General features: G+C 48.8%; 1 protein-coding gene and 1 long non-coding RNA gene across 5 annotated transcripts in view; one reads left to right on the top strand and one right to left on the bottom strand.

The window, feature by feature from the left end:
* Positions 1 to 23,344, bottom strand: part of LOC149437729 (gamma-adducin-like) — a 186,501-nt gene that overhangs the window by 49,655 nt on the left and 113,502 nt on the right. For 2 of the 3 annotated variants that reach the window (XM_089660698.1, XM_089660700.1), the window contains exon 3: positions 6,812 to 7,036. In XM_089660698.1, coding sequence (XP_089516824.1) covers positions 6,812 to 7,006 — 195 coding nt within the window. In that variant the 5' untranslated portion in view covers positions 7,007 to 7,036. Of the gene's footprint in view, positions 1 to 6,811; positions 7,062 to 23,344 lie in introns of those variants that run through there. The other variant, XM_089660699.1, reaches the window with a different exon arrangement.
* LOC149437730 (uncharacterized) overlaps positions 6,457 to 23,344 on the top strand; it is a 30,165-nt gene continuing 13,277 nt past the window's right edge. Inside the window, exons 1-2 of one of the 2 annotated variants that reach the window (XR_016308019.1) lie at positions 6,457 to 6,901; positions 14,828 to 14,899. This is a non-coding gene — a long non-coding RNA (uncharacterized LOC149437730). Of the gene's footprint in view, positions 7,058 to 14,827; positions 14,900 to 23,344 lie in introns of both variants that reach the window. The other variant, XR_016308020.1, reaches the window with a different exon arrangement.

Raw genomic sequence — 23,344 nt, 5'->3', positions numbered from 1 at the left:
ACGCAGCATAATGCGCACATAACACGCATATGAGCGACACCTGACGTCACGCAGCATAATGCGCACATAACACGCATATGAGCGACACCCGACATCACGCAGCATAATGCGCACATAACACGCATATGAGGGACACCTGACGTCACGCAGCATAATGTATACATAACACGCATATGAGCGACACCCGACGTCACGCAGCATTAATGTGCACATAACACGCATATGAGCGACACCCGACGTCACGCAGCATAATGCGCACATAACACGCATATGAGCGACACCTGACGTCACGCAGCATAATGTATACATAATCTGCATATGAGCGACACCCGACGTCACGCAGCATTAATGTGCACATAACCTGCATACGAGCGACACCCGACGTCACGCAGCATTAATGTGCACATAACCTGCATATGAGCGACACCCGACATCACGCAGCATTAATGTGCACATAACCTGCATACGAGCGACACCCGACATCACGCAGCATTAATGTGCACATAACATGCATATGAGCGACACCCGACGTCACGCAGCATAATATGCATATGAGCGACACCCGGACATCACGCAGCATTAATGTGCACATAACATGCATATGAGCGACACCCGACGTCACGCAGCATAATATGCATATGAGCGACACCCGACGTCACGCAGCATTAATAAGCACATAACATGCATATGAGCGACACCCGACGTCACGCAGCATAATATGCATATGGGCGACACCCGACGTTACGCAGCATAACGTGCACATAACATGCATATGAGCGACACCCGACGTCACGCAGCATTAATGTGCACATAACATGCATATGAGAGACACCCGACGTCACGCAGCATAATATGCATATGAGCGACACCCGACGTCACGCAGCATAATGCGCACATAACATGCATATGAGCGACACTGAAACCTTAAAAAAACCAAACAAAAACAACATATGTTGCACTTGTGATGTCAGTCATTGCTAACGGCACCCCAAACACCACAACCAGGTGAACATTTTTGCACAAGAAAAAAAAATTTTTAATTAAAAAAACAAAACAAAAACAAAAAAACCCCACACAAATGTGGCAAAACACACCATTAAAATACACAGTTTGAAGCCCGACGTCACGCAGCATAATGTGAAGGAGGATAAAACCTTTAGGGATACAAAGAGGAAGAAAGAATCCAAGAAAGATTTCATTGTTCATAAATTGCTTCTATAATAAATGCCAACGCGGTGTGGAGACCAGACCCCTCCCCCCCTTCATCAGGGCTCACTACGGGATAAAACCGTGAATGGGCTCAGAAAGGCACAGTGAGCGCACCGCTCTGAAAATGAGCTCTTCTCGTAGAATGATAGCGTACCAGTCACTGAATGGTCTCCCAATAGAGAACCGACGCAGGAGCAATGTGAAAAGCCTGCTGAATCTAGCTATATTGGAGAATATTACATTCTAAAAGGGGGATTTCTGACTTTATCACAGCTGAAAAAAAAAAAGTTTTCTGAATTAAAAACTTATACTTATGTTATCATCAGGGTGGTGGGAACCACTCAAAATGGGCACGGCAGGCATACAGACCTGGGAACTTAGCACAGAGATGGTGGGAACCCCTGATAATGGGCACAGCAGGCATACAGACATAGTAACTCAGTACAGGGATGGTGGGAACCCCTCATGATGGGCACAGCAGGTGTACAAAGCCGGGAACTCAGCACAGGGATGGTGGGAACCCCTCACAATGGGCACAGCAGGTGTACAGACCTGGGAACTCAGCACAGGAATGGAGGGAACCCCTCATAATAGGCACAGCAGGCATACAGACATAGGAACTCAGTACAGGGATGGTGGGAACCCCTCACAATGGGCACAGCAGGTGTTCAGACCTGGGAACTCAGCACAGGGATGGTGGGAACCCCTCACAATGGGCACAGCAGGTGTTCAGACCTGGGAACTCAGCACAGGGATGGTGGGAACCCCTCATAATGGGCACTTTACAACATCAGGGGACCGAGTTTACAGTGAATAGTGAACCAGCAGTCTGATAATGACGGGCAGGTGAAGTGAATAACTTTGCCATCTGTATTACTGAAGAATGACCAGGAGAGGGCGCTCTTAGAATAAATTCGACATGGACTCTCTTCAATGCACATGATCGCAGGGATCGCGGCCGTGCTGGACTGCGGCAGAAAGAAAAGCCTGAAGAGGGCTTCTGGATATACCGAAACCCTGACTGTCATGCAGATCCTAAGATCCAATATTCTGACTGTCATACTTAGCCGAATATTTCAGGATTTCCTGAGCCCCTCGGACCTCACTGTGACCTGCGGGCTTGTCCAGGTCAGCAACTCAAAGAATGGCAGCCAGAGACAGCATGCGACATCGCATGCGATTCGCACAGGAACCGCACCGCATTCCTGTGCAAATCACATGCAAATTCTGTGCGGTGCGATTGGAGCCATACATTCAGGGACGGACTGATAACTCATGGGGCACCGGGGCATTAGGAAATCATGGGGCCCCGGTGTTCTTGCCCACACTCAAACCACACTGAAAAAAGCCTATGAAACGGTACCAGGGGCATCTCATGGGGCCCCCTACTGACCCCGGGCCCTCGGGCAGTGCCCAAGTTTCCAAATGGTCAGTCCGCCCCTGGCTACATTATGTATGGCTCAAATCGCAGCGCATCCGAACCAAAAAGCTGCAGGACCCTTTTTTTGGTCCGCACTAGAATCGGATCGCATGGGTATTCACACCTATGCGATCCAATTCTGCACATCGCACCGCGTTTTGCGAACCGATTTTTGGGTGTTAATTTAACATGCACACCCGCAGCGGTTCCAATGAACGGGGTGCGATTGTGATGCTGTGCGGAATTCGCAGAGAAACTAGTGCGAATTCTGCACCGCATCAGTGTGAACCCGGGCTAACAGTCAAAGGTTGTGTACTTCTGTCCATCCAGTCCTACGATTTACACAGCACGGCTGTATCTGGCAGGGCAGGAGACCTGATTCTTCTCTGCTGCAGTTCAATAACACTTACAGATCCTGTTCTACCGACAGCCAGTGACTGGGCAGTGAACGGAGAAGCAGCAGACTGATGAGCTCATCTCCTTGCCACTTTGCTCTCTCCTACTATCAGCAAGCACTGCAGTAGAACTGACTGGCTCTTGTACCGCTTCTCTTTTCTGCAGTCTGAGCTCTGCTGTACAGGGACTGCGAGAGACTGATTTCAGGTCAAAGTCTAGTACTTCCACTGCCTGAATATAACAAAATATGAATCTAATGATACATTACCGATTACAGGGCTGGACTGGTTTGTCTTCTGCATCAGCCCGCAGGATCAGCTTTCATTTACCATCAGGAGGACAAGGTGGGCTGGGTATTGAATCTGTCAGCATTTTACAGGCTCATTCAGCAAATATTACTCCTGTCCATCAATAGCGCGTTGGAGTGCACTGCACCGCAGAGCAAGAAAATATAAAAATCGATTTTTTTTTAGTGCCCGTCTTTACAGCTCATTGGTATGAACTGCCACCATTAAAAAGGATGAAATCTTACCAGACGCTGAGCAACATAACCTAGTGCTGGCGCTGTGTAAAGTGCAGTAACCCAGAGCAGCCAATCAAAATCTACGGTCAACATTAGGCCCGTGTAAGATTGATTCTGACTGGTTGATGTTGGCAATTGCACTTCTTACATAGTTACATAGTTAGTCTGGCTGAAAAAGACAAAAGTCCATCCAGTTCAACCAAGAAGAAAAAAAAAAAAAAGTTATAATCCTATACCAGTGATGGGGAACCTTTTTGATCCCGAGTGCCCAAAACTGCAACACAAAACCAACTTTTTTATTTCAAAGTGCCAACACTGCAATTAATCACTTGCCTACCGGGCAATTCTACCCCCTTCCTGCCCAGGACAATTTTCAGCTTTCAGTGCTGTTGCACTTGACAATGACAATTGTGCGGTCATGCAACACTCATTTTTTCACACAAATGGAGCTTTTTTGGTGGTATTTAATCACCACTGGGTGTTTTATTTTTTGCACTATAAATGAAAAAAAGAGCAAAAAATTAAAAACATAAAAGGTTTTCTTTGCTTCTATTATAAAATTTTGCAAACAGGTAATATTTCTTCTTTGATGTGCGTTGGTGAGGCTGCACTGATAGGCAGCACTGATGGGCATTGATGAGGCGGCACAGATAGGTAGCACTGATGAGGCGGCACTGGTGAGCATTGATGAGGAGGCACTGATGATGCACTGATATGCGGCACTGACTGATAGCACCAACTGGAGGCACTGACAGACGGCACTGATCGGTGGCACTGCTGGGCATCATTGATGGGTGGCACTGATGGGCGACACTGCTGGGCACTGACGGGCGACACTGCTGGGCAGCACCGACAGGCTATAGCATGGTTGGCAAGCAGTTAATCTCACCTCTGGCAGCGTCGGTGTGGCTTCCAACCCAGCAGCTCATTCCCATCCACGCTGAACACATCGCCCCTGGCCCCGGAGCAGTGTGGGAGCCTCTTCCTCTCTTCCACGCCCATCCCCGGCTACATCACCCCTGGTGCCAGATCCGCATAGGAGCCGTTTCCTCTCGTCCACACCCACCCTGGCCCCAGAGACATGTGGGAGATGTAGTTTGATGGGGGTCCAGTGTGGACGAGATCTGGATGGCTGGTCAGTGTGCGTGGTCCGTGTGCGCTCATCTTCCTCTTCTTCCTGGCGTGCCCACTAAGATAGCTCTGCGTGCCATAGGTTCGCCATCACTGTCCTATACTCACAGTTGATCCAGAGGAAGGCAAAGAAACCAGCAAATCACGATCCAATTTGCTCCTGCTGGGGAAAAAAATTCCTTCCCGATCCCCCCCCCCAATGCAATGCAAAGTCGTTCCTTTGCATAAAATAAGATTTTTGGGGGGGAAAGGGGGAACCATTGAGGGGCACAAGAAGTTATTTACTGTTGGGTTATATTGCTGCCTACAGGTGAATCTGGACATTGGCAATCCAAACAAATCTGTAGACTAGCCAAGGAGAACTTCTAGAAGTTTAAAGAGAATGATCCTTAAAGTGGTTGTAAAGGCTCAAGGTTTTTTACCTTCATGCATGAAGGTAGAAAACCTTCTGTGTGCAGCAGCTACCCCCCAGCCCCCTCAATACTTACCTGAGCCTCATCGAGATCCAGCGATGTGCATGACAGCCTCGGCTGTCCCAGGTCTCTGCCTCCTCACTGGCTGAGACAGCAAATGGGAGCCAATCTGTAAATGACAGCTAGTCAGCCAATGAGGAGGGTGGGGGCAAGCCATGGCTCCATGTGTGAATGGACACACGGAGAAGCGGGTGCCCCATAGCAAGCTGGTTGCAGGTAGCCTCCAGAATAGTCAGAGTTCCATGAAACCCTAGTTTATTCGAAAAGTTGTGAGGGGTTCCTAGAGCGGTTGCTAATTGACCTCCCACTGATGTACTCCCCAACAATGTAGTGGGTTTGAGTGAATTAAGGTAACACTAATGTCAGTTTTCAGAACAGCCATTCTCAACCAGAGTTCCATGAAACCTTAAGGTTCCTCTACAGGTTGCTAGGGGTTCCTTGATCTGTTCATTTACTTTTCATTGATGGTCCCTGCATGGTTCCAGGACCAACACCACCTGGCAGAGTAAATGGCATGGCCCCACTGACATGGGTTTGGGTGAATGAAGGCAACACTAACAAATTAGCCTCCAGAACAGTCAATCTCAACCAGAATTCCATGAGCCCTTAGAGTTCCTCCAGAGATTGCTAGGGGTTCCTTTAGGTATTGACTGACTTCCCATTGATGTTCCTTACATTGTTCCAGGACCAAAACCACCTGGCAGAGTCAATGGCATGGCCCTACTGACATGGGATTGGGTGAATTAAGGCCACACTGATGAGTTAGCCTCCAGAACAGTCAGAGTTCCATGAAACCCTAGTGTTATTCAAAAGGTTGTGAGGGGTTCTTAGAGCGGTTGCGGATTGACCTCCCACTGATGGTCCTGCATGGTTCCAAGACCAACACCACCTGGTGGAGTCAATGGCATGGTCCCAATGATCTTGGTAGCTACCTGTACAGGAGGGTTTTTCCCACTGACCACCAAAGTAAAGAGCATTTCACCCCCTGATTCCTAATGAACTGTTTTCACAAGACCGAGAAATTATTTCAAAGGTTTCTCCAGTATAAGAACGGATATAGAAATTCACCAGTATAAAAAAAAATTTGGCTGCACCAATGGAATTTGTATCCCAGATTTTCAACTCAAACTGTTCATGTTCTAAACACCATGTGAGGCCTGGGCCTTGGCCGTGAAGGGTTAATGTTCCGAATATCCCTCCCAGCCCCCCCCACCACCACCATGTTCCCCCCCTGAGCCTGGACACTCTTGTGATTGTGTAATCAAGCGCATCACTCTGAGCGCAGCTCAAAAGAAAGAATTTGAAAGCCTTGCAAGTCCGCCCGAGCCAGCGGCCGTTGGAGGGTCTGCAGCGGAAGGGCGGCTCGGGTGTAGAGCCTGAGTATAATACTTTTTAAGAGGGATTAGATCTTTCAGGAAGGAGAAGTATTAGTGGTCAGGCCGGAGAGATAGAAATTGTTACGCTGGGATAAAGGAAGGAGGACAAGCCTCTTATCCAACCACTTAATAACAGGACCATAAAAGCAGCTCCGGATATCAACGGAATATCGGAAGCGCTTTGTCCGCAGACTTTCCGAAACAAAAAACCCACAAAGGCTCCTGTGCAGTCCCGTGTGACCCCGTAAACGGACAGCTTAGAGCACGCATGATGGCTACTTACGGGGCTCTTAAGTATCTGCGTCACCCGCTTCTTCTGCTCCATCATGTTGAAGTCCTGTCGGAGGTCCGGAGACATGTTCCTCTCCCGCAGGTAGTTGGGGTCGTTCTCGTCGATGCGGTCGAAGTACCGCTCTTTGTGAGGCATGCTGGGAAGAGGAGGGGCCGTGATCACCCCTGGGCTGGATCCGGCACTCATGGTTCAGCTTGCAGCGGAGCTGGGTCTCACCTTGAAGAGAAGAGGAAACAGGTCAGCAGGGGTGCAGAGGAATCAGGTGCAGACACAAACCTGACTGCAGACACGCAGGGACCTCCGATGCAAACACACACCTGACTGCAGACACGCAGGGACCTCCGATGCCGACACCTGACTGCAGACACGCAGGGACCTCCGATGCAAACACACACCTGACTGCAGACACGCAGGGACCTCCGATGCCGACACCTGACTGCAGACACGCAGGGACCTCCGATGCAAACACACACCTGACTGCAGACACGCAGGGACCTCCGATGCAAACACACACACACCTGACTGCAGACACGCAGGGACCTCCGATGCAGACACACACACCTGACTGCAGACACGAAGGGACCTCCGATGCAAACACACAAACCTGATTGCAGACACGCAGGGACCTCCGATGCAGACACACACCTGACTGCAGAGAAGCAGGGACCTCCGATGCAGACACACACACCTGACTGCAGACACGCAGGGACCTCCGATGCAGACACACACACCTGACTGCAGACACGCAGGGACCTCCGACGCAGACACACACCTGACTGCAGACACGCAGGGACCTCCGATGCAGACACACACACCTGACTGCAGACACGCAGGGACCTCCGACGCAGACACACACACCTGACTGCAGACACGCAGGGACCTCCGACGCAGACACACACACCTGACTGCAGACACGCAGGGACCTCCGATGCAGACACACATCTGACCGCAGACACGCAGAAACATCCGCTGCAGTCACACACCTGACCGCAGACACGCAGGGACCTCCGATGCAAACACACACCTGACCGCAGACACGCAGGGACCTCCGATGCAGACACACATCTGACCGCAGACACGCAGGGACCTCCGATGCAAACACACACCTGACCGCAGACACGCAGGGACCTTCGATGCAGACACACACCTGACCGCAGACACGCAGGGACCTCCGATGCAGACACACATCTGACCGCAGACACGCAGAAACATCCGCTGCAGACATCTATGACCGCAGCTATTCACCTGACCACAGACATACCTGATCGCAGACGCACCTGATCGCAGACATTTGGAAACATTCGCTGCACACAGCTGACCGCAGACATCAGATGCAGACACACCTGACCACAAGCACGCAGACATCATATGCAGACAGACATATTATCAATGACATGAATTGTCAATACAGAGGAGTTAACACCCTAAGGCACACAGTTTCTTGCACTACCACAATTTGTAGGTTCTAAGAGATTGAGGGTTTTTAATTGCACTTTCTTCTTATCCAGAGTAGCAACCACCCCCCTCTTTCTTGCCCTGGTGTCACAGACACAGGAAACGACAATCTCCCCAATGGGGTCACAGAGAAATATTTGTAGTTCTTCCCCACTTTATCCAGAGCCTGGAATTGGGTTTTTCCATGAACCTGTCTTGGGGACAAATAATATGAGCCATAAAGGTGCCAACATACAGGTTTACCAGGACACCTCAGCCCCCCACAGCATATGAGATACCTGTAGACACACCTGAGGTTCAAAACGTGTGCCCGCCCCCTGCGACAATGCTCAGACGCCACGCTGTACCGCATTAGAAAGGCTTGACCCAGGATTTCTATATTCAGAAGCTCATGCTTATTGGGGGAGCTTTGATGGCCTGACTGGGGGGCCACAATGTCATTATACAGGTAAGTCGCAGCATATTATGGCACTAGCATTAGTATAGAAGGTAGGTTTAGGTAGGTAAACGTACTTTTAGTACAGGGGTTGGGAAAACTCACCTCCAGCTCTTTTAGAACTACAAGTCCCATGAGGCATTGAAAGGCTGACAGCCCTAGGCAATGACTGCAGGAGGCATGATGGGATTTGTAGTCTCACCACAGCTGGAGTGCCAAGCTTGAGATCCTGCGGCTCATGTGTTAATAGATTTTTTTTTTTACTTAACATGGGGGGTTATTTACTAAAACTGCATGGTGCAAAATCTGATGCAGCTCTGCACAGAAATCAATCAGCTTTCAGGATTTAGCCCTAGTTCACATCTGTGTGGGTGGTTACCCTGCGGATCTGCACAAAAATCTGTGCAGCCGCACCACCCGCACAGAAGAATGTGGACCCGCGGGTGGGTGCCATTAATTCTAATGGCACGCCGCCCGCACTGGAAATCGCAGCCGCACTGGGAACCAAGGTTCCCGTGCGGGCTGCGGTTTCCAAAGAAGTGCAGGGGCTTCTTTCCTGCGTGTCCTGGGGCACGGGAGTCCATTCACATGATTGGGCTCTCGTGCCCATGCATAACGCGCACCGCAGGAACGCACCTGTATGAACCAGGGCTTATGCAGGCCATACATGGTTCGAATTCCAAAAGATTTTTTTGTCCGAAAATCAGAAACGTCGTTCACTCGGAAATCCGATGGTGCCATCATTGATTTCAAAAATCGGCCAACCAAGTCATAAAGTTCATCCCATATAACATGCAAAACTTCTGCTCCTTCCAGGTCACGGCTCATGCGCATTTTCTTTTCGGAAAAACGATCGTACAATTTGACCATCGTTGAGTCGAAAAACCGGTAGTTTTTTCACTAATTTTCCAACATGCCGATCACAGAAAAGGGGAGGAACCACGAAAATCAGCCAGTGCCATTCACCCACTAACAGAGCGAAAATCGGCTGATTATTCTTAGGCAGGGTTAGACTTACAACTCATGGGGCCCCTGGGCAATAGGGGATCATGGGGCCCGTGTCCTTGCCCACATTCAAAGCACACCAAAAAAAAAAAAACAAAAAAAAAAAAACCCCGGGCCCTTGGGCAGTGCCAGAGTGCTCGAATGGTCAGCCTGCCCTGTTCTTAGGTACAATTGTTGGGCGAAAAATCGGTCGATTTTCAACCCATGTATGACCAGCCTTATTGTCAACGCTTAATTGAACAAGCTGACGTTGGAAGCTGATTGGCTCCCATGCACAGCTGCGCCAGATTCGGATTCTGAGTGCTTCATTTTTAGTAAATCTCCATGGAAAATGTTCTCAAATGACACCCATGTTCACCAACAATTTCATTTTTCACATACTCTGCGACGGCGAAAAAACAAAACAAAAAAGAAAAAGAAAAAAGACACTCATGCGATTTTTTCAGCAGCTGCTACAACCCAGTCAGTGTAAAGCTTCTGCCGACTTTTCCATTTATAAATACGCCATAAAGAGAATATATAGCGGGCCGCTCAAGGTCAGAGGGAAGATGATAGGACATGCTGCCCGGGGCCGTATATGTGCACGACGCACGCACACAGCGACTTCTCAGTGACAGATCGGCCTGCGGATCCCAGAGGACAGATGGCATGGCCCTCCCGCCGCGGGAATGAGCCTGAGATTTGTTGTGAAACCTGATCGGGTCACATGGTAGAGACGCCGGATTAACTGACAAGGAGCATTTTGTGACGTGTGCGCAACACAACCCATCCTTGTGTAAACGCATCGCCCACGGCCTTCGGCTGACACAGTGCGGCTTTGTGAACGCAAATAACACACGCCGCGCCTACAAACAACTTCTGATAGCAAAGCACGCCGTCTAAATATTTTACATTTAAAAACTTGCCACGTGCATGGCTGAAGGCGCAATCTGACCGCTTGGCCTGTTGCGTTTGCAACACCTCGATCATCTTAGCCCCCGTTCACATTTCATAGGAGTGTAGGCAGGAGATCTAGAGGCAGATTTTTTTTTGCATTTTTTGCGCATTTTACATAGCAGGAAGAATAATCGCGCATTTTTAACCCCATGACTTTTAAATGAGACTTTCTCGGGTGCTCCCAATAAAGTCTATAGGGCCAAAAATACGCAATTCTTCTCAAAATGATGTTGATGTACTCTATCAAGTGACAGGTGACAATGCTCATGTGTGAACAGGCCCATTGAGAGCAACAGGACTTTCCATCTCAAGCTTTGCTGCGCTTCAGAAAACTGCGCAACAAAATGTTCTGTTGTTAATGGGGGGGCTAAGGAGTTCAAGTGGTTGTAAAACCTTACATATACCCAGTGATGTGACTGGCCTCAGGTGATACACAGATGAAACAAATCCTCCCACATAAGTTGTACCTATTTATCATTATTATACAAGATGTATATAGCGCCAACAGTTTACGCAGCCCTCTACAACGTGAGGGCAGACAGTACAGTCACAATACAATTGAATACAGTGGGAATCAGAGGGCCCGGCTCATTAGAGCTTACAACCTAAGCAGAAGGGTCAAGTGATACAAAAAAGGTAATACTTGTGGGGGATGGGCCGATGAAGAAAATAAAATACAGTCGTTAGGTGGGGACCGGATAAGCCTCTCTGAAGAGAAAAAAAAGTTTTGATGGATCGTTTAAAAGTGGACAGAGTAGGAGATAGTTGGACAGCTTGGAGTAGGAAGTTCCAGAGGATGGGAGAGGCTTGGAAGAAGTCCTGGAGGAGAGCATGGGAGGAGGCAACAAGGGAACTAGAAAGCAGGAAGTCTTGGGAGGAACAAAGATTTAGTTGGTATTTTGAGACCAGGTTAGTGATGTAGCTGGCAGCAGAGTTGTAGATGGCTTTGGTAGCTGCAACCATCTCTTCTCTACATCCGTTCAAAGTCCAGAATGTATACATCTTGCCTGAGCTTTCAGAAAGCAGGGCGCTGAAGTAACCCAGAGGTCAGTGAGAACTGATTGAAGGGGAAAAGGGGACCAAGGGGGAAAGGGAAAAGGGAAAAGGGGGACCAAGGGGAAAAAGGGAAAAAAGGGGGACCAAGGGAAAAAAAGGGGGACCAAGGGAAAAAAAGGGGGACCAAGGGAAAAAAAGGGGGACCAAGGGAAAAAAAGGGGGACCAAGGGAAAAAAAGGGGGACCAAGGGAAAAAAAGGGGGACCAAGGGAAAAAAAGGGGGACCAAGGGAAAAAAAGGGGGACCAAGGGAAAAAAAGGGGGACCAAGGGAAAAAAAGGGGGACCAAGGGAAAAAAAAGGGGGACCAAGGGAAAAAAAAGGGGGACCAAGGGAAAAAAAAGGGGGACCAAGGGAAAAAAAAGGGGGACCAAGGGAAAAAAAGGGGGACCAAGGGAAAAAAGGGGGACCAAGGGAAAAAAAGGGGGACCAAGGGAAAAGGGGGACCAAGGGAAAAGGGGGACCAAGGGAAAAGGGGGACCAAGGGAAAAGGGGGACCAAGGGAAAAGGGGGACCAAGGGAAAAGGGGGACCAAGGGAAAAGGGGGACCAAGGGAAAAGGGGGACCAAGGGAAAAGGGGGACCAAGGGGGAAGGCGAAAAGGGGGAAGGCGAAGGGGACCCCCCTCCTTCCACACAACCCACAGGAACAGAGCTGAGGCTGTCAATGACAGGTTATGTGTAGGAGCTCCCTTTCCTGTCACCTTTTTATCTCTTGGTGTCAGGAATACTGGTCATAGGTGACTCATGCAGATAGAGGAAGGAGGCAGCAGACAGAAATGACACTTCGTGCTCAGTAACGAGACAAATACACACTATAGAGGGATATGCTTTGTTCATATTTAATGTCTGAGGTTTACAACAACTTTAATAAAAAGCAGCAAACATTCCAGGTCCTTAGATGCTCAAGGCTACCCCTGAGGGCCCTTCACACTTGTGCATTGCAGCAATGTGAGCAATCAGGAACAAACAGCCTTTTTACACAATGCATGTGCTGTAAAGAGCTTTACCATATTGGAACAGTTACGGGTGAATGGGCCCTGAAAGTTAAAGCTCTAAACTACATTTGAAGAGACAGAATTCTGCAGTCTCTGATGATGTGAAACCTCCACAAGGCTCTCAGTAGCCAGAGATCGTGTGATCCTTCACCTAGGCTCAGGGGGCACAGAAGTGGGTTTTCTATTCACAGGTACATTTTATTATCTGGCAATGCTGATTCAAGTCCTCTGGATATGTGAAGACAAGTGGATGTTCAGGACGGACTGTCACAATGTAGAATGCTTCTTCATCTGCTGAGCTCACAGATAACAGCGGGAGGAAGGTCGCTGTCATGTGCAGATGGTGTGAGAACAATGGAAAAGGAAGCAGACGAGAAAAGTAAATATCTATTCTGCGATTGGGGCCAGTGATGGGAATGTTGGAGTATGATGGGGGGGGGGGGAGCCAACAAAAGTGACACCATGCCACTCAAGAAGATAAAAATGAACCATCGCTGAGGGCGGAATGTCTTCAAGGACAAACACTCAGAGGGAAGATTGAATCCTAAAATAACTTGGTGTAACTAAAACCAACTCTTAGTTCTGGATGGAGTAAGGAAGGGTTAGATCCCATTAGAGGGCGAGCAAGGGGCGGGGAAGAGAGCGAGCAAGGGGCGGGGAAGAGAGCGAGCAAGGGGCGGGGAAGAGAGCGAGCAAGGGGCGGGGAAGAGAGCGAGCAAGGGGCGGGGAAGAGAGCGAGCAAGGGGCGGGGAAGAGAGCGAGCAAGGGGCGGGGAAGAGAGCGAGCAAGGGGCGGGGGGGCAAAGAGAGCAAGCAAGGGGGGGGTGGGCAAAGAGGGCAAGCAAGGGGGGGGCAAGCAGGGGGGGCAGCAAAAAGGGCAAGCAGGGGGGCAAAGAGGGCGAGCAAGGGGCCAGGGGGGGGCAAAGAGGGAGAGCAAGGGGCGGGGGGGGCAAAGAGAGCGAGCAAGGGGCGGAGGGGGCAAAGAGGGAGAGCAAGGGGCGGGGGGGGGGGCAAAGAGGGAGAGCAAGGCGGGGGGGGGGGCAGGCAAACAGGGAGAGCAAGGGGCGGGGGGGCAAATAAGGCGAGCGAGGGGAGGGACAAATAGGGCGAGCAAGAGGTGGGGGAGCAAAGAGTCAGCGGGGGGGTGGGGCAAAGAGGGTGAGTGAGGGGCAACAGGGCTGAGAGAGTGAGCAGGGAGGGAAAGAGTGGGAGGAAAAGGAGAAAGTGGGAGAGATAGCAGGATAGAGAGCATGGGGGAGGGAGAGAATGGGGGGGAGGGGGACCGAAGGAGGGAGAGGCGAAGGGAGAGCATGGGGGGGGGGGGGCGAATGCAGGGAAGAGTGTGAGTGAGGGGGTGGAGACATGAGGGAGGTGCACTCTCGTTCTCCGGGAGATGGTTGGATCTGAACCTCTGCAGGCCCGACAGGGCCTCTTCATAGCCCAGAGGCGGCCCGGTTCCCCTCCTCATCTCACCATCACCCATTAGGATTCCCCGAGTGTCAGTCACCTGAAGCAGCACACGGATGACACAATCGGGAATCAATGCCGGAATGCAGCAACAACAACGTTCTCATGTCCATCACATGGCAGACACATGGGTCCTATGAGGAGGGAAATACAAACAATCCCTGCTGCCGCCATTCGCAGAGGACACTTCTGCTGAGGAGAAAACACATGATGATGATGATGATGATGATGATGATGAGGATGATGATATGGATGAGGCATCCAGAGGTCATCCCCATCAGATGACAGAACAAAGGAAGGAAGACGTAATGGTTGCCAGTGGCAGCCGGCGTTGTGGTAAATAAAACGGCCATAAAAATGGCGACAATGTCAGCATTATCTCCATTATAGAGGCAGATAAACACGACGACTCCCCTTCTAAATTGGGAATCAAAGTCATTCACGCCCAGCACGGATTAGGAGCCAACCATGGCCTTCAGCTTCTGGGGCACCACAAATCCCAGCACTTCCTCTTTCCTAAAGTGAACCGGTCATCAGACATTTTTCCATGTTATGTACATGCATGCCACTTAATATGTCAGCGTAATATTCCAGATATTTATTACCTAGAGATCTCAGTGCTCCCCCTAACAATGCCTTCATCTGCTTTTCTCTCTCCAGAAGGACGGCACCATCTTTACACAGGCATCATCCAGGGTCACCATCTACTTCCAGGACTGAGATGCCGGCCAGGTAAATCATGGCTGTGTTCACAGATAAGCGGTGAAACGCATCAGCAGAGTTCTCTATGCGTGGAAGCCTTCTTTTGCGCATTTCATTCACATTCCTGTAACAGGGAGTCCGTCTCTTTGTGCCTCCACTCTCCACGAGGACCAGAACGACGTCATCACGTTACGTCCAGCGCCATGCAAACAAGGCTAGATCAATGCTTTTTTTTTTTTTTTTTTTTTTTTAAATCTAATGCGTTACATTGTAGAGGAGAGATGTGGGGTCTTATTGACCGCAGATCTCTCCATAAAGGGGAACGGTCTCTAATTATTTCTATCACAAGGAAGGTTTGCATTCCTTGTGATAGGAATAAAAGTGATGAAAAAAAAAAAAAGTAACAGTGTTAAAAAAAAAAAAAGAAAAAAAAAAAGAAAAAAAAAAAAAAGGTATTTATTTTGTTACTTTTTTTTTTACACTGTCCCTTTCATTTTTTTTTAATCACTTTTATTCCTATCACAAGGAATGCAAACATCCTTTGTGATAGCAATAGAGACAGGTCCCCTTTATGGAGAGATTTGGGGTCAATAGGACCCCACATCTCTCCTCTACACTATAAAGCATTAGATATAAAAAAAAAAAAAAAAAAATGTATTTTGTTACAAGTGCCCCCGTGCTCGCACACAGTGGTGAATGCATACATAGGCCACGCCCACATATGTAAAAGGTGTTCAAACCACATATGAGGTATCGCCACGAACATCATAGCGATAGTAATAATTCTAGCACAAGACCTTCTATGTAACTTTAAATTGGTAACCTGTTTTTAAAGCGTCACCCCTGGAGATTTTTAAGTAGTTTGGCGCCATTCCATGAGCGTGTGCAATTTTAAAGCATGACATGTTGGGTATCTATTTGCTCGGCAGAAAATCTTTCAGATTTTAGAAAAAATTGGGGTATATATGGTGGGTTTTTTTTTTTAATTCATTAAAGTGTATTTTTTCCCTAAAAAAAATAGCATTTGAGAAATATATACATTTTAAAAATCTGTCCATTTTGGTTTTCGGCCAAGTGCATCCTGAATTTTCGATTTCGGCCCCAGAATTTTCATTTTGGTGCACCACCACTATTATTAATAATAATAGGATATGTTAGTGGCTAGCAATTACATGCATAATTAAAAAAAACAAAAAAAAAACAAACATCTACCCATTTAAAAGCTTTAGGGTGAGTGACAAGGGAACGTCCGATGGCGCTTTCAAGGTGACCAAGCTGCTCCACCGCCCCCCCCCCCCCCCCCCCCCCCTTAATCTGGCCTGCCAGGAAACGCTCGGCTTCCCAGTGCTGGGAATGCTGGTCACCCTTTTCAGATTTTAATTAGAGGGGAAAATCAAAGGAGCCGTAATGATCTGGGACAGGGCGCACGTCATGTAGTCGATGTCACATGCCTGCCGCGACCTTCCTGCCGGACGACATGCGGGCGCCGTTTCTGCGGAGAGTAAAAGGACTCCTGCCCGGGTATGACGGACACAGATGGCTCTTTGTGAAATAACGGGGAAAAGGACGGGGGGCTGTACCAGTCACTGCGTGTGCCATGAAGTCATGATAAAGCCATTCGCAAAGAATGTAACCCTTTACAGACCGGAGGAGGAAGAACGACAAAGAGGACCTGTCCTGGCTAGGCATAAAGGATATCCAAAGACAAATGTTTTTAGTTTTTTTTTTTTTTTTTTTTTACAAGCATGAAAAAAAAAGGTCAAAACCATCTTCATTTTCTTTGTTTGCTTTTGTTTTTAAATTTCTGGCATCTGTGTCCCACTGGGGAGATTTACCTAAATTTTCTGTCCTGTAGAACAGGAAGTGATAAGTTTCTTTCCAGGGTGACGGAAACCCCCTCTTACGCTCCATTCATACTTGTGCAACTTCAAAATTGTGCTTTTCTCATTCTGACTTCACAGTGCGACTTTGACCAAGGATAAATGTTTGAGCTCTACAAAGTTGCACACAAATTGCATGTATATCACTCAGGTGCGACTTTCATGCGACTTGCGGAGGGTTTACATTGAAGTGAGATGAAAGTTGGACCAAAGCAGTACAGGAACTACTTGGAAGTCGCACAGATATGAATGGTACTCATTGGGAAACATGGGGTACGACTTTGTACACACAACTGTCACGTGTAAATGGGCTCCTGGACAACAGGTGTCCCCATTGGAAGATTTCCCCACTACTCCTGTTCTGGTGACAACTCATAATTCTGGATTGACCCTCCGTTTCATTACCAGTGATATTGGTGACCAAGACATACAAATCTTCCCTAATGGAGTCACAGACAGCACAAAAAAAAGAAAAAAAGGAAAAAATTGACAGGAGCTCAAATCTCTCTTGTATATATATATATATATATATATATATATATATATATATATATATGAGAGAGAGAGAGAGAGAGAGAGAGAGAGAGAGAGAGAGAGAGAGAGAGAGAGAGAGAGAGGGAGAGATGGGGGAAGATGGGGGAGGGGGGGGAGAGGGAGAGATGGGGGAGGGGGGGGAGAGGGAGAGATGGGGGAGGGGGGGGAGAGGGAGAGATGGGGGAGGGGGGGGGCGAGGGAGAGATGGGGGAGGGGGGGGCGAGGGAGAGATGGGGGAGGGGGGGGCGAGGGAGAGATGGGGGAGGGGGGGCGAGGGAGAGATGGGGGAGGGGGGGCGAGGGAGAGATGGGGGAGGGGGGCGAGGGAGAGATGGGGGAGGGGGGCGAGGAGGGAGAGAGGAGGAGGGGGGCGAGGAGGGAGAGAGGAGGAGGGGGGCGAGGAGGGAGAGAGGAGGAGGGGGGCGAGGAGGGAGAGAGGAGGAGGGGGGCGAGGAGGGAGAGAGGAGGAGGGGGGCGAGGAGGGAGAGAGGAGGGGGGCGAGGGAGAGATGGGGGAGGGGGGTGAGGAGGGAGAGAGGAGGAGAGGAGAGAGGGGAGAGGGGAGGGAGAGAGAGGGGGAGGGGGAGAGAGAGAGAGAAAGAATATATGAATATATGTGAGGGGTTGGAACCCGGCAGTTTTTTGTTTTTTTTTCGAGCTGTCTGTGACTCCGTGTGACTGACACACACACGCACACGCACACGCACGCACGCACGCTCCACACTACATAGAGAACTGTGTATTAGTGCACAATTGTTCCCCATATAGCAATGTGTAGGGACCAGACATGATATATAAATGCCTGTTTGGTCCCTACACATTGCTCTAATGCGCAATAAATATGGGGAACAATTGCGCACTAACGCACAGTTCTGTATGTAGTGTGGAGCCATTAAAAAACGGACAAAGTGTAAATTTACACTGCGAGCAGGCAAGCTCTTTATTGCATTAACCCCTTCAGTTTGCGTGGCATCCCTTTAAATGGGCTTGAATGCCTGCGGAGGGAGGGGAGGTCTCAAATTACAGGATCACTGTGATTGGATGCCACAGTGGTCACATGATCAGGAGCCGAGGTCCCGCTAACTCCTGATAATTAGAACAGACCAATAGCGTTCGATCTTTGTGCTGGGAGAGAACAATGAGCAGTGACCCGATTACTCTACTCTAATTAAGCAATATAGTAGGGTCACATCCCAGCCCCCTAGCCTGTGATTGGACAGTGAAAGCGCAGCAGAAGACTGGTGAGCTCACCTCTCTTCTAACGCCACTAGTTAGCACATGTGCATACAGCAGAGCTCTGATTGGCTGTTAGCGCTGCCCCTCTATTTACCAGACTGAGTGCTGCAGCACAGAGGATTACAGGAAGCTGATATGAGAACAGAATTGGGTAGTTATGCTAATTCTTTTTTTTTTTTCTTTTAAATGCACATGCAACTGAGCCAAAATGGTGATTATGTCACCCTGGAGTTCCTCCAAGAAAGCTTCCAAGAAAAATAGAAAACTATTGCACAAGGTTTAACCCATTGCTATCCACCCGCCACTGAAGTACCACTTTTGGATGGAGTCATCTTACTCTACTAGAAGACACATGACCCCAGTACTCCCATCTCTTCTCCGAGCCCCCCCCCCAGATGACATGCTGTCCAGGAGACATCGCAGAGACTTTTCCTGCTCGCGGTCAGCTGGAACGTCGCCCACGGTATCCGCGTCCCCTGTGCGGGAGCCTCTCGCTGTTGCCAGGGGTGATAAGAACAGTCTGTCGGTCTGGTTTTGCTCACAGCTCAGCCAGGTTATGTAATCTTATGGAGGTGATGTCAGCCACCCAAATCCCCGTAAGACCTTCCACCATCACTCTAAACATAGCCAGCTGCCAGCGGAGTGATTAGCATTAACCCTTCAGCTGCTGGCACTGCAAACACACCCCGTGCCCCCCCCCCTCCTCCCCCAGCAGCTGGCGGGCACCACACAGATCAGGACCAAACACATATGATTAGGCTTAAAGGGGGAGTCCACCCAGCAATACTACTAATGTGATTGGTAGAAACTGTTGGGTTGAACTTCCCGAGTTCTCCTTTGTTTTTTGAGGACTTTTTGGTGAGATCTCTACGCCGAATTCCCTGCTGTGTCCATTATGAGGGGTTCCCACCACCTCTAAACTGAGTTCACAGGTCTGTACACCTACTGTGCCCATTATGAGGGGTTTGCACCACCCCTGAACCGAGTTCCCCCAGGTCTGTACACCTACTGTGCCCATTATGAGGAATTCCCACCATCCCTGAGCTGAGTTCCCAGGTCTACATACCTACTGTGCCCATTATGAGGCATTCCTACCATCCCTGAGCCGAGTTCTCAGGTCTGTACACCTGCTGTGCCCATTATGAGGCGTTCCCACCATCCCTGAGCCGAGTTCCCAGGTCTACATACCTACTGTGCCCATTATGAGGCATTCCCACCATCCCTGAGCTGAGTTCTCAGGTCTGTACACCTGCTGTGCCCATTATGAGGCGTTCCCACCATCCCCGAGCCAAGTTCCCAGGTCTACATACCTGCTGTGCCCATTATAAGGTGTTCCCACCATCCCTGAGCCGAGTTCTCAGGTCTGTACACCTGATGTGCCCATTATAAGGTGTTCCCACCATCCCCGAGTCGAGTTCCCACCATCCCTTTGTTGAGTTCCCAAGTCTACATACCTTCTGTGCCCATTAAGAGGGGGTCCCACCATACCTGAACAGAGTTCCCAGGTCTGTATACCTGCTGGGCCCATTATGAAGGGTTTCCACCATCCCTGAGCGGAGTTCTTGGATCTGTATACCTGCTGTGCCCATTAGGCAGGATTCCCACCATCCCTTCTGGTTCTGTATTATATTTTAGATTATGGAGAATATAACATATTCTGAAGAAGACAGACCACACAAAGGTGGGTATGATCACCAAAACTCCCAGGAGGACAGAAGCAGCCTTAAGAACTATGACAGGAAGGTTTGTTGGAGTTCTGAGACATAAAAGAAGCCCAGGGCTGACCCGTCCCCCCATACTCCATCTATCAATAAAATATTGCTTCTTGGTAGGGAGACCCTTTACATGTCTCTTTAGTTTGTGCAAAATGCATTTTTGTGACGCTCTAAATCAGGGGCGGACTGCCCAATCATGGGGCCCCCGGGCAATATGGGATCATGGGGCCCCTGTGTCCTTGCCCAAACTCAAAAAAGCCTATGAAAATGGTACCAGGGGCATCTCATGGGGCCCCCTACTGACCCCGGGCCCTCGGGCAGTGCCCGAGTTTCCAAATGGTCAGTCCGCCCCTGCTCTAAATTCTAATCAATAAAATGCAGCTGTTATTTCAGACGCGGAATTAATTAGGACAGGATCCACCAGACGTTAGGACCTTCATGGAGGCATTCTGAGCCTCATACCTCTGCAATGACACCAGCTCGAGGTCCACTGACACAACCTCCTCCATCAGGTGGAAGCAATTAAAGTTTAGTTTCCCGGGAACGCTGGCCAAGTTGAGCGAAAACAAAAGCGTGTTGGATCTTCATACCGGGCCGGTGGGATTTACACAGCGCTCAGCTGAACCGTGCGCCTCGGGGGGAGAAAAGCACAAATGGAAGGGAAGCGCCCAGCCCTCACAGGAAGCACCCACCCTGCCGCATCAATCACAGACCTAAATAAACGCAGAAGGTGCAATGCAGACAATTAGAGGAACGTGCCAAACGTCACCCACCGAGGACAAAATCCGGACAATACCAGCAGGGGGCCCCACGCCTTACCTTCACTGAAGTGCGCGCTCCTACTCTGAGGGCTCACTCCCACCACGCACACGTGTACATGCAACATTTTGCGTGTTAACCACTTGCCCTCCAGAGGATTTACCGCCCTTCCTGACCAGATAATTATTTATTTCAAGTACTTATATAGAGCCGTCAATTTACACCGCGCTTTACATATATATTGTACATTCACATCAATCCCTAACCCTCAAGGGGCGTACAATCTAAAGTCCCTAACTCACATTCATACATACACATACCAGGGACAATTTAGACAGGAGCCAATTCACCTACCAGCATGTCTTTGGAGGGTATGAGGAAACCGGAGTACCCAGAGGAAACCCACGCAGGCACAGGGAGAACATGCAAACTCCAGGCAGGTGGTGCCGTGGTTGGGATTCAAACCAGCGACCCCAGTACTGCCAGGCGGAAGTGCTAACCATTTAGCCACTGTGCTGCCCAAATATGGGGCTGCTTACTTTAATTAACAATTGCATGGTCATGCAACACTGCACCCAAATGAAATTTATGTCTTTTTTTTTCCACAAATGGAGCTTTCTTTCGGTGGTATTTAATCACCTGTGTGTTTTTAATTTTTTGTGCTATAAACAAAAAAGACCACCAATTTTATGGGAAAATAAACCAATATTTTTGACTTTTTGCTATTAAACATGTCCAGTAAAATGAAAGAAAAAAAACAAAAAACACAAAATCTAATTTCACCATAAGTTTAGGCCAGAATGTATACTGTTTTTAATATACACGTATTTTCGTTAGCAATTGGCTTACGTGAACCTTATAGCGTCTACAAATGGCAGTATATATAAAAACTGGAATTTTTTTCCCCCCTTATACTAGTAAAGGTGGCAATCAGCGACTTATCACGGGACTGCGGTGGGCATACTGACCTTGGGGGGGGGGGGGGGGGGCTGTCACTGACATGCCAAGTGACACTAACACATTGATCAGTGCTAATAAAAAGCACTGACACTGTACTAATGGCACTGGGTAGGAAGGGGTTAACATCTGGGGTGATCAACGGGTTAACTGTGTGCAGGGTTTGCTTCACTGTGTAAGCACATTGCTTTGTATGGCTGTGCTATGCAGAGCCATACAAAGCAGTGCGCAGGAGACAGGGGAGAGATCTGTATTGGTTACATACAGATTTCTCCACAGTCAGTGATACTCGGTGATCAACAGGTGCCGGTGAGGAATCACCGGCCGGGACCTGGTGATTGACAGCTGAGGCCGCCAATGGCGGCACGCGCCCCCTACCCAGAAATGTGAAATCACGTATATACACACACACACACGATTTTGCGCAGCCCTACAGCAGTATTTTTGCTATAGGGCGGCAACTAAGTGGTTAAAATATATGCATGGGCACACTATTACCGACCAAGGCACTTAGAAATCTGCTCAGCCAGTCTTGTAATTCACTACCTGCTTCTTATGAATGTTACTGCAGAGAAGCAATACAGACTGGTCCAGGACCTGCCCCCAGGCTGTTGGACAAGAAAAAGAAAAAAGTAGCAGCATATTTAGGAAGTCAACTGCTCTTTCCTCCTGTATGCGTGTTCACAGTGTTAGACCAGCAGGGCTGTGTTTGACTTTCCTTCTTCCAGTACTGCTGTGCACAAGATACAGGGGGCTCCACTCAAGACTAATTTAGCTACTTATTTTGGTTGTGTGAAAAACAAATGTAATGATTATTAGGTGGCTTTTATATCCGCCCGGAGCTTTAATTCCAGACGCAAAATCATTCCAGACAAGAGCCAATGTCCTTCTCCCGACACAGCCATTCGTCCAATGGGGCGTCAGCTAGGAAGGGTTAGATAAAGGACATCCTGACTACTTGGCAGTCAGGCTTTGTCCATCATCAAGATGCTTGGGAAAAAAAAAAAAAAAGTAATATTTTCTCCTTGATTACAAGCATCTGGACAATTATAAAGGGCGTCGCCTAGTGGGAACAGACAGCATGCAAAGCAATGGCGGGACGGGGACTGTGCTCGGAGCTACAAAGATTGGACCGGTCCTTGGCTCATACACACAATGGATTAAGGCAGAAACCATGTTGCTGTAAAAAATTAAACCACTTAATGCCGAAAAATAATTTGGATAAACAGATTAACTGTGCACAGGAGTTAAAAACAAAAACAAAAAACAGAACAATGCATATACAGGTGAAACTCAAAAAATTAGAATATCGTCCAAAAGTTCATTTATTTCAGTAATGCAACTTAAAAGGTGAAACTAATATATGAGATAGACTCATTACATGCAAAGCAAGATA

Source organism: Staurois parvus, unplaced genomic scaffold (genome assembly GCF_062004578.1).
Source record: "Staurois parvus isolate SC_StPar_1 unplaced genomic scaffold, SC_StPar_1.0 ptg001263l, whole genome shotgun sequence".
Taxonomy (NCBI): domain Eukaryota; kingdom Metazoa; phylum Chordata; class Amphibia; order Anura; family Ranidae; genus Staurois; species Staurois parvus.
The sequence above is the reverse complement of the archived record's forward strand: the minus strand, read 5'-3'. Positions and strand labels throughout refer to the sequence as shown.